The 12,473-nt window shown below is 38.5% G+C and overlaps 1 protein-coding gene across 2 annotated transcripts in view; it reads left to right on the forward strand.

Annotated features, from left to right (window-relative positions):
• The window catches only part of ATP9B (ATPase phospholipid transporting 9B), a 294,054-nt gene that overhangs the window by 39,449 nt on the left and 242,132 nt on the right, over positions 1–12,473 (forward strand). For both annotated transcript variants that reach the window (XM_077810530.1, XM_077810529.1), the window contains exons 4-5: positions 1,763–1,876; positions 10,254–10,362. In XM_077810530.1, the coding sequence (XP_077666656.1) occupies positions 1,763–1,876; positions 10,254–10,362 (223 nt within the window). The remainder of the gene's footprint in view (positions 1–1,762; positions 1,877–10,253; positions 10,363–12,473) is intronic.

A 12,473-nucleotide genomic window follows, 5' to 3' on the forward strand; every position in this document is an offset into this window, starting at 1 on the left:
CTCAAGCAGATAAATATTCTCATCTTTATTGAGTCAATCCAATGTTTTCTTCCTTGGCTTAAATTATTAAATACTCAGATTGGTTACGCAGTGTATACTTTCATAAGGGTCACAAAGTTCATTAAGTGTACGGTAAGCTATTGATTGTTGTGGTTAAAAATATATGTGTCACAAGGCATGTTCCTGATGCCTGTAAAGGTGAGCCATAATTTGCTGTTACCTGTTGAGGGAGCTAGCACGGTTCAGGTTCTTTTCCTCAGAAGATATGATACTTCGAAAATGTTTTATAATTGCACAGTAGGAATCCTAATTTGATTTTTTTTAAAGAAGAGTGTCAGTTTTTTAACTGTTAATTTATGCTAACTGGCACTTTAAATAAACCACTGGTGAGGAGAAAAAAGCTAATCACCCTGCCGAGATTAATTTGTGAAATAATTCAAACATTTTAGACATCAAAGGAAAATGTTTTATTATGAACATAAACACAATATCACTCCAGCATAGCTATTTATCATTTTAACAATTACAGCACTGTACAGTACTGTAAATAATTTATGTAACTGCTCTCTGTAAGCATTAATAGTGTTCATAAGTTAATAATAAATGTTGTACTTATTGAATGACTTCTGTTGAAACTTCCATAATGTTGTAGTGCATCTGGCACTTAGTTGTAATTTTACGGTTTGCATTCCCATCACTGGCAAATATGAGTATAGTTTATTAGTTTCATACTGAAAATAAATATATTTGGACTAATTTACTAAGCAAGATATCAGTGTTTTACTTTGACTTAGCAAAGCAAAAAACAAAATAAAACAAAAACACTCAAAATAGTGCTTTGATATATTTTCTCATGAGAACCTGTGTTGTACCATGTATATTGTAATAAATATGGACCTAAATATTAAAGCTTCTACATTTTACTTTATGGTCATCTTGTTACATTTACACAAGGCCAAAAAGTGTCTCATAAAATTTTCATGCCTTCATGACTCCCCTGGACAGTCTTGTTCTCGTGTAATTTCTTTCCACTGCCTATGAAAATATTTGCTTGGAGATGGAACCTGAAAAGAGGGAACAAAGGTGGCTGAACACCATGTTCATGCTCACTAGTTCAGTTTCCAGCATAAATCAGCATCCTCAGGTCTACTGTACCCAATAACTATTCCCAGAAGCTTTTCTGCCTACTGCGGCTTGTTGGAGCACAGTATCGTTTCAGTCAGGATGCTGACATACTCCCTGTGTTGGGACTGTGGAGTTACTGATATGCAAAATTAGGTCACCCAGACAACCTTAATTTTGCTTTGTATTGATACCATGAGGAAAAAGAAACTACGGTCTTTAAAAATCCAAGTTTGGACCACAAACACTAAAATACCTTAATCATAATTGATTTTTGAATGTTGTTGCTGTAGGGCAGACTGCAGATAGTTTGAGTTAATTCCAGGGCAAACCATTTTACAGTAATTTAATCCAGATTAGATAGATGGAGATGTATTATTTTCAATAATCTCTAGTATATCTTGAAAATTCAGTGATCGTTATGCCTGTGATTGCTGCTGTTTATGGGTTGTATTCAAGTAATTTAAAATGATTTTCTCTGTACGTAATGGTTCCTATAAAAAGTGATAATGAACTAAGTTTATTAAACATGCAGTATAATGAAGTTATACTTATGGAAAAAGTAATATTTTTTTCATGTACATTCCTGAAATAAAATTTTAAGTAATTTTTTCTGTTTTTCTTTTGTTTTTCATTTTAGGTTTTATATGAACAGTTCAAGTTTTTCTTGAATCTCTATTTTCTCATCGTGTCCTGCTCACAGTTTGTACCTGCATTGAAAATAGGCTACCTGTACACCTACTGGGCTCCTCTGGTAAACAAAAAGCTGATATAAGACAGGTTTTAGTATTAGTCTGCTTTTGATTTTAGAATTTTATTTATAAAATGTAAAAATTATTTTAGATGCTTATGTTCTAATATGCGGGGGGAAGGTGGCGCTGGCTGGGTGCTCAGTTGTTTGTTTAAACTATTATGGGCAGATGTTCCCAAAAGTATTTCTTGCTCCCCAGGAGCTCTGCAGCTCCTGTGTGAACTACTTCCTTATCTAAATTGTTAGTACTCCCTATCTAGCTGGTGGTAGCTACTGAAATGTGAAACAAAAATATCAGTTTTAGTACAGAACATTTGGTACATTAACTAATTTTGTTTTTGACTTTATCAAACACTGACTGCAAAATGCATATATATAGTATTTTCTGGTGTTCTGTAGCTTTCATCTCACTGAGCCCTCTCATACAGAAGTTTAAATTCTTCCATCCCTTGCATGTCCGATAATCTTCACCATTTTCTGTCTCCAAAGCAAATGGAGGCAGGTAAGATCTTTGGCTCTTTCACTCAGGACTGCCTCTCAAGAACTATCCAGAATCTCTTCCTCCAAACTATACAGATGGCAGAATCACGGTCTCCTTTTGTAGCAGGACGCTTCACAAGATTTTAAAAAATAACTACATTTGTCTCTATTTCTTCATTGTCTTCAAGGTTATTCTCCTTGTGACTGATACAATCCACCCCACACCTTCCCCCCCCCCCCCCCCCCCAAAAAAAAAAAAAAGAGGTTTCTAAGGAGGATTTAGTGGGTGGCATCTCCCTCAGGATACAGGATATCCTCAGGGTACAGCTATATTACGACCTCCGGGTATGACTCCCAGCTCGTGTACGCGTACTCGCGGTAGCTGAGAGAGAGCTAGAGCGAGTATGAATAGCAGTGTACTCATGGTAGCATGGGCAGCGGCAGCTGTTTTGAGTATGTACCCACGGGATTCAGGTGGGTTTGTACTCAGCACAGCGAAGCCGTGCTGCTGTTGCCTGTGCTACCATGGTTATGCTACTTTTTATACTTGCACTAACTCTTATCAAGCTATTGTGAGTACGTTTATGCGAACTGAGAATCACTCCCCTGATTTGTAGTGCAGATGTAGCCTAAGGCAAGCAGCAAGGGAAAACTGAATGCAAGAAATGTCCCCATTGTTAATCCCCTCGTTAGGTTACTGGGGGCAAAGATGAAGCTGCTAGTTGGGGTGTAGGCAAGGTCTGTGTTGAGGCAGTTGAGAAGGCTGCAAGGGAACTCTGCTTGCAATTTGTGTGTTAGCAAAGCTCATATCAAGATGGTTGAACAGGCTTCAGGAAAGCTCCATTCTGAGACTAGAACTCCACTCATCCAGAACCAAGTAGCAGTGGGCAGGATGTTCAAATGATTCAAATTCCATTCCCTGGAGGATGAGAATGTCTTCTCTCCCCTTCTAGCCTACATGGGTCCCCCAGGAGATTAAAAAATGGCTGCTCTTTTCCTTTGGGAAACTTGTAGGGAACATGCCTCTCATCTCTCACTTTTAAGTCTCTGTTGTAACTCTCCCTCGTGTTCCCTCAGGGATTTGGCCCAGGGACCAATAAAGGAGAAGGCCTCTCAGCAAGCTTTTAAAGGAGCAGCACAAAAATTCAGTTTTCCTGTAAATTAACTTATTCCATTACCTTCAAAGCTCCCGTTGATGTCTTAAAAACCTCTCGAGTCAGTTTTCAAATATTCTCCAAAGGTGAGGGGAAATCTCTGAGTCAGGGCTTGTATGAAGATAAAGCACTCACTCATCTGGACTTCCCAGAATTAAGGATGCATAGGGTAGGGGATCTGTCTTTGCACGTTTCTGTATTTTTTGGAGGAGAAAACACAAATTTTTGTTAACTTGAGAGAGTCCTGTAATGCCTCTTCATCCAGTATAAGGGTGTGGTTAAGAGGGGTATTTTTTCTCTATTAAGGCAAAATGTCCTAACATGCAAATTCATAAATTTCACATACACTAAAAGACTTCATTGCTCTTCCGTAAGGCAGAGCCTGCTATAGCCTTGTTAGTCAAGGGGACGCAGCTGTACCATATGAAGTAGTACTCCTTGGGAGTACTCCTTTGCTTGGAACTGACAAGAGGAGAATAGGATCATCGTTCAGACACAACTTGGATACATTGACTTCAACCCTGGCAATATTGGCTGTGACCACAGATTATGCTGGACTAATCTCTACTGGAAGGCCATTTTAACAACCCCGTGCCTCGTATGTAGATTTTCCTAGTAATTCCTGTTGGGACCAATGCTTAAACTGACTAAGATTTACGCTACACTGTAGAGTTTATAACAGTGGCCCATGAAGTAGCTCTTCATATGGAAATGTGTTTCACAGTCATCATCTAATGTCAACCTTATAAATCTTCAGTTGATAGGCTCTTTGGGGAGTAAAGATACAGAGCAGTCATTGAGGCCAGGACATGGATGAAAAGAAGGGAAAATAAAGGTCTTCTGTCCAGTGAGAGACTCCAGAGTATGTTACTTTATTGGCATTCCCTTTGAAATTGATGTTCCTTCAATGTTGAAAAGATACATTAGAAAGAGACCACTGCAGTCATTTCTGAGAGTTGGAAGACTCTGACTGGGTTTCCTTGGGAAACTGCTGAATGTGAACAGTTCTTATTAGCTTTGGTTTTCCCTAATTCTGAGGATCCTACTTCTCTAAGAGGGGGAACTTCAGAATGGCCTCCATGTGGAAGGCTAACATCTTGGGAAAATCAGTGTTTGAGCTATTCAGAAAAGTAGATTCAATAGAACTATCTCACACTCGTTCCTGGGACACAAAGTTCAAATAAAATAAAAGCAAACCAACATCATCAACAACAAATCTTCTTATAGTATCAGAATATGAAGAATGTAATAGTTGATCTCCTACACATTTTAATAATGGAGCTAGTTTTTTACAGAATGGACGTTTTCAAAAGTGCACCAGAGCCTCAGTGCTATCAAACTGAAGCAGTGACATGCTGGCTGTCCTAGATTTCAGGTCTTTCTCAGTAAGGTCATAAATGAATTTCAGAGGTAAATACTGAAATCAAGTGTAACAACATTTATTCTCCCATGTTTTCATATTCCGAGTAGATCTCCAGGGGATTATATTCATTCTGATCACAAGAGAATCTTTAGATTCTGCTACAATGAAAAACATTTCCAATACATTTTAGATTCCGTTTCCACACAGGTATTCACAAACACCCTAGTCACCTCTTCCTTGAAGAGAAAGAGAGATCCGTTTATTCTTATCTGGGTGACCTCACCAGGATTCCTTCACAGGTCACTGTTATGCTGGACTTAGCATCTGGTGCTCTTTCTGCAGGAATAAGGCTTTAAGTGAACAAGGGGAAGAAGCATTTGCAACCTTTTAAACTCAGTATCAGAGCTGTCTAGTCACTGTTCAAGACAATGTTTATTTCAGAAGAGAGACAGGAGAAGACTCTGTTGGTACATCTCTACTAAATGTACATGTTGGTACATCTCTACTAAACTAAAATCCCTGGTTCAGCTCCTTAGCTTGCTGGTCTCATACATGGATACCTTGCACAGTTATTGCTTCACTTCCAGCCTGCAAGTATATAAATATCTTGGGCTGGAGCTAATATTAGCATCTCTTGTTAAATTCATCCTTAAGACTGTTCAACATCTACATAGTTAGTCATCTGTGTAGATTACCAGGCTCCAGGAAAGGGAAGCACATCTGTACTCATGTGAGATACAGTGGGTGTGATGTAAGTAACACATAAGGAGGAGGGTATAAACTGTCTAGAGCTGTGACCAGTAGGCTACTTCTCTGTTTCCAGCAGATGACGCTTCAGAAACTGCTCCTTAATATGATAAGATAAGATGATAAGATAAAAGCTGATATGAAGACTTTAGGGATTGCTCAAGGAAGCAGTCTTGATCATGTCCTGAGCAGAAGCTTTCATTCTGTCCCTCAGGATTTTACATGTTAAAGGAGAAGAAAAGTCAGGGTCAATTGGTTCAGCACGATGCACTTAGAACCAAGGGAAAGGAATCTGGACTGGTTATCCTTTCCAAGTATCTCAAGTCAGGTTGAAAGCCCACTGATTAATCTTATGTCCAGATCGGCCTGGAAAACCAACAGGTACTATGTGAAGTAGGGACGTCTAGAAGTAGACCCCATGTCTTCAAAGTGACACTAATGTTTCCTTTATGCCTTCTCTCTCCATCAAAACCATTGAGGATGAAGATGGCAAAAAAGACTGCAAAAGGAACAGGCCATAGTGATTCTGTCACCTTTTCAATGATCGTCAGGTTCAGACCCAATTCTGGATGAAATGAACCTTTGCCAAGATCCAGAGTCAAAAGAATATACTACGGCAGAGACTCTACTCTACACTAAAATCCAGTGCTGCTTAAACTATCACTTTAGATGCTGAGTGGAATAAACTATAGTCACTGATATTCTAAGAACATGAAATATCCTCTGATAGTTCAGAGGAATCTTGCAAATGGCCCTTATTAATTGCTTTAATGTGGTCCGGTTGTTGGTATTACAAGATATACACCAGGGCAAAATCAGCTAAACAAAATTGGAGTTTTTATAAGTTGGTCTGACCTTGGTCTTCGTCAAGACAAGGCTGCAGTTGCAAATATTGCACTGTAAGAAAGTAAGGAGAATCTCTGATCACCATCACATCAGATTCCTCAGGACTACCTCTTTAATTAATCCTCCAGTAATGTGCCAATTCCTGTCATGATCTTGCAATGTGTGCTGCAGGTAGTTATTAAACCACTTTTCTAACCGTTATATAGTCAGTATTACTCCACCTCTTCTCACTGCAACTATCTTGCTTATTTACCACCACCTCAGTCAGGGTTGTTTTTGGAGCTTGGCATGGTCTCTATGGAATCTCAATTATACATATTCTATCAAGGCATGTTAATTCTTCAAACTGACCAGGCCTTCAAGGTCACCATAATCTTCAGCATATTATAGGAAGAAGTATTGTCCTCTGTCTGAATCCAAACATCATAAGGAATTGGAAGGGCATAAGTTGGATGTGAGCAGGGTCATCAAGGAAATAAAAGCAGAGGCATTTGAACCCTCAAGTACAACCCCTTTCAAACACATTACTAATCATCTGTTCTGTTTGTATAGTGCCTAGCACAATGGGGTCCTGGTGCATGTTTGGGGCTCCTGGTACAATAGTAATAAAATAATAAATTGTGTGATCACTCACATCTTACACTGAGGTCTATAAGGCCACCATGTGGTGGTCTGTTTGCACTTCTCAAAATATCATAAAATTGTCGTCTTATCTGCAGATGTAGAGTTGGTAAATGGGGTGCCTTCTTAAATTTCTTTTCCAACTTTTGCATAGTTCAACTGAATCTTCCCTCCCTAAGGATGATTAACTGCTTTGAACATGAAGACAGTCTGCTGTGGAGGGGCCAGAGAAGGGAAAATTTGCCTTACCTGTGAATTTTCTTTTTAGGACTCTTCATGTCAGATAATCTGATCCTTTCCTGAGGATACAATATGTTCAGAATTTTGTGTGGCTATTGCTCGCTTGTTAAGTAATTTGAAAAGGGGAGAGCATATTCCTCTTGGAAACCCTTACATTTCTTATTAGTTTTCCTGCAAGTGGTTCGCGTTGATTTGCCCCTCTTAATATTTATACAGTAAGTATTTTTGATCTTTGGAAACTTTTGTCCGGAGGGTTCTTCCTGAGTGGCAGACATAAGTCTGAGCTTGAAGATACAGTATGCCTCCAGGCTGGTATGAAATGGGGAATATCCCACTGTGAGGACTGTCTGACACAGTTAGATAAACACAATTGACTGGTAAGACACAGAAGTTTTCTATATCAGGTCTTCTGGATAGTGTTGGTTTTGGTTTTTGTTTTTTTTAAGGAAAGGCCCACTTGCAGTAAACTTTACTGCTAAAGAGAGACTATTACTATTGTTTCGAAAATAGGTAACCTTTAATGCTTAGGCGGTTAAAATATTTTCTATAGCTATTTTTTTCCTTTTAATATCCAAATAGGTCACTTTTTCTGTATCATCTAACAGATCGCCATGGTCACTTAAAGATGTACACACTTGACAAACCAAATAGGATGGTGTACTATATATATTGACTTCTGTTTGCTCTTGCATCCATTGATGTCCTCACCAATCACATTGGTTGGATGTAAACAGAAGCTGTATATAATCTTAAAATTATACATATAAACCTTTCTTTAGCAGATTTTCCCCATTCTCATTTTACAGAATGACTACTTGTCATGATATTCTTAAGAGTTCTAATAAGAATTGTCATAACATAGTATGTAGAGTTCCAGAAAAATTCAAATTCAAGCTGAAATGTCTGTCTTTCATGTGCATACAAAATGTACTTAACAGGCAGGAAAGGTTAAATTTTTCTCCCTGTCTTTTTACTTTGGAGTTTAATGCCCTTGGTGAGCTAAAACGAGTACATTTGAAAGTATTAGGAGCAAATTCTCTGTTACAGGTACACAATGTTTTATTTTGATTATGTAAAATGATCTTGCATGAAACATTGCTTCCAAAAAGAAAAAGTAATACATTAATATGATGTGGTATGGCAACAGTCCATAAGTTCAGAATAATAGTGGCACCCCCTCCCCCCACCAATTCCTTAGGGCATTAATTGAAAGTGAAATCTTTATGGAAAGAATACTACATAGATGGCTTGATAGCAATGTAGCCTGTCAACTACATAAAAGACTCTGGGATGTTTTTAGCGTATGACTGGTCAATCTTAATAAGGTGTGTACATTTCTAAAGGAGTGTGTGTGTTTTGGGGGGGAACCTGAAGAAAAAGGTTGAAATTCAGTTTTTCGGTGTTCGTTTGTTTTTGGGTGGTTTTTTTCGAGACATAGGCCATATAACTAATTTAGGGTGCTAATTGGCAAGTCAGGTTTAAATAACATAAACATGAGGTTTTGATAATATAGGGATAAGTTAGGGATTTGAGCTAAGTGCCAAGTACTAGATGTAAATATATCTCATGATTCGTCCCCTAGACTCTTCTGCCTTTTGTTACTTAGCTTTCCCTCTTTTGTGTTTCCAGAGATTATACTGGCTGCTTGTAGGAGCCTGGTTTGGCACTACCCCTTCATAGCTGTGAATTGAATTGGGGTACTCCCCAGAATTGAAGGATCTGTGGTCAGGAGTTTCACAAAACCTAAAGGGTCAGCCCTGTTTCAGTGTTTGGAGGACTGTGAATAGCCAGAACTAATTTGGAAAAATTAGTGACAAATTTTCCAATTTAGCCATCTGTTTACTTCAGTTCACCCTTTTCTGTCTATCTTTGTAAGAAAAAGGACAATAAACTTTTTTTTTTTAAAAGAAGCAAGATGAGATTATCCCCATCACTACTATAGGTAGGCTTGGCAGAATTTGTTTTTTAATTTTTTCATAATTTTGACGGATAATATCAATGTTTATTATTAAGCATGTTTAATTTTTTTGTCTATTTAAATTTTCAGTTGCAGGAAATTATGTGTGGGCGGAAAATAATTCAATGACAGTAGACATCAAGATTAAAAAAGATTAAAAGCTTTCATAACTGTGAAAACACAAATTGTCAGCATCACATGTCAAAATATACAAATATCCTTAAATCAAATGCTAATAAGTTCTCAGGCAAATTGCAAAAAATGCTGTTTATATATAGTATAAATAAACGCAGTGACTTATTTGAAAGATGTTAATTTCTTCTAACATACAAATTATATCTAAAATTTTCCCCTCTAGTGCGCACATATATATTTATTTTCCAGCAAATTACAAGTTTTATATCATTTGTAATTTGCTGGAATATGCCAAGAAATGAAAATTGTTCAATACTTGTACTTCACACAATGCAGAGTCAGCCTATGGAACTCTTTGCCAGATGATGTTGTGAAGGCCAAGACTATAACAGGGTTCAAAAAGAACTAGATAAATTCATGGAGGATAGGTCCATCAATGGCTGTTAGCCAGGATGGGCAGAGATGGTGTCCCTAGCCTTAGCTTGCCAGACGCTGGGAATGAGCGACAGGGAATGGATCACTTGATGATTACCTGTTCTTTCCCTCTGGGGCACCTGGCACTGGCCACTGTCGGAAGACTGGATACTGGGCTAGATGGACCTTTGGTCTGACCCAGCATGGCCGTTCTTATGTTTGTAAAATGTTTTCACAAGTTGTGTTTCTACAGTAAAGATGAACTAGATTGACAGAAAAGGTTTAAAAAAAACCCTGAGCTGTCAAAAATGATGAAATACTCCATATACACATTTTTCTCCTACTGTCATGTTCCTTTTTATGTATTTTTTAAAAAATATTTTCCATTTTGGGAAATGTGTTATATCATTATGTTTTGAACAGGGATTTGTTTTGGCTGTCACAATGGTGCGTGAGGCAGTTGATGAATTTCGACGTTACCAGCGAGACAAGGAAATGAACTCTCAGTTATATAGCAAGCTTACAATACGAGGTTGGTTAAAACATTTTTTATTAAGTATTTTATAATCCACATTCTGTCTTTTTGAACTTAGGTTAAAACAGTTTTTAAAATAACAAAAGTGATAATAGGTTTTTGAAATGTTATTCCGGTAGGAATGAATTCCACATAATCTGACAAGAGATGTGCTTAGGGGGAACAAAGTATTCATTTCTGGTAGCTGAATAAAGCATCTAAAATTGTAGCTGTTCCAGAAATCTGAAGGCTTTTGTTAATAGCAACTTACATGTGCCACATCTATAAATTTTCAGTTGTTACATGAGGGAAAATAATTTTTTTAAAATACGCTACCACTTTAAAGTGCAGTTCTTCTTTGAAATGGATAAAGTAAAGAACAACAAGTCACTACCACTGTGTGGCATGTATCCAAGGTTGAAAGGAATTTAAGAATGAAGTGGCTAAGCTGCTAACAAAAATACTGTTTCCCTAATTAAAATTTGCTGTCTTCTAGCCCTGCTTCCAGGCAGAATAACTAATGTTTTACCTATGTTTTTACAAAAGCGCTAGAGGTGATTCAGAGAAGTAGATCGTAGAGGATCAGTAATGAGTATACTGGCTGAAATATCTAAAAATAGAAATATAGAACTTCTATATGATCACATGATGGGGGGTAAATCAGCAGTTTCTGAAAAGGAAAATCATGTCTTTCTAATCTACTAGAAACCATTAAAACATAGAATATCAGGGTTGGAAGGGACCTCAGGAGGTCATCTAGTCCAACCCCCTGCTCAGAGCAGGACCAATCCCCAATTAAATCATCCCAGCCAGGGCTTTGTCAAGCCTGACCTTAAAAACTTCTAAGGAAGGAGATTCCACCACCTCTCTAGGTAACGCATTCCAGTGTTTCACTACCCTCCTACTGAAAAATTTTTTCCTAATATCCAACCTAAACCTCCCCCACTGCAACTTGAGACCATTACTCCTTGTCCTGTCCTCTTCTACCACTGAGAATAGTCTAGAACCATCCTCTCTGGAACCATCTCTCAGGTAGTTGAAAGCAGCTATCAAATCCCCCCTCATTCTTCTCTTCTGCAGACTAAACAATCCCAGTTCCCTCAGTCTCTCCTCATAAGTCATGTGTTCCAGACCCCTAATCATTTTTGTTGCCCTTCGCTGGACTCTCTCCAATTTATCAACATCCTTCTTGTAGTGTGGGGCCCAAAACTGGACACATTACTCCAAATGAGGCCTCACCAATGTCGAATAGAGGGGGACGATCACGTCCCTCCATCTGCTCGCTATGCCCCTACTTATACATCCCAAAATGCTATTGGCCTTCTTGGCAACAAGGGCACACTGCTGACTCATATCCAGCTTCTCATCTACTGTCACCCCTAGGTCCTTTTCTGCAGAACTGCTGCCTAGCCATTCGGTCCCTAGTCTGTAGCGGTGCATTGGGTTCTTCCGTCCTAAGTGCAGGACCCTGCACTTATCCTTATTGAACCTCATCAGATTTATTTTAGCCCAATCCTCCAATTTGTCTAGGTCCCTCTGTATCCTATCCCTGCCCTCCAGCATATCTACCACTCCTCCTAGTTTAGTATCATCCGCAAATTTGCTGAGAGTGCAATCCACACCATCCTCCAGATCATTTATGAAGCTATAAGTAAAATACGGATACAGGAGGACAGGGTGTGTCAAGGTTCTTTCCCCACTCTGAACTCTAGGGTACAGATGTGGGGACCTGCTTATTCTTGCCAGCTTAGGTTAAAAACTTCCCCAAGGTACAAACTTTGCCTTGTCCTTGAACAGTATGCTGCCACCACCAAGCGTTTTAAACAAAAAACAGGGAAAGAGACCACTTGGAAATGTCTTCCTCCAAAATATCCCCCCAAGCCCTACACCCCCTTTCCTGGGAAAGGCTTGATAATAATAGCCTCACCAATTGGTACAGGTGAACACAGACCCAAACCCTTGAACCTTTAGAACAATGAAAAATCAATCAGGCAGGTTCTTAAAAGAAGGATTTTATTTAAAGAAAAGGTAAAAGAATCACCTCTGTAAAATCAAGATGGTAAATACTTTACAGGGTAATCAGAGTCAAAACATAGAGAATCCCTCTAGGCAAAATCTTAAGTTACAAA

Source organism: Eretmochelys imbricata, chromosome 2 (genome assembly GCF_965152235.1).
Source record: "Eretmochelys imbricata isolate rEreImb1 chromosome 2, rEreImb1.hap1, whole genome shotgun sequence".
Classification (NCBI taxonomy): domain Eukaryota; kingdom Metazoa; phylum Chordata; order Testudines; family Cheloniidae; genus Eretmochelys; species Eretmochelys imbricata.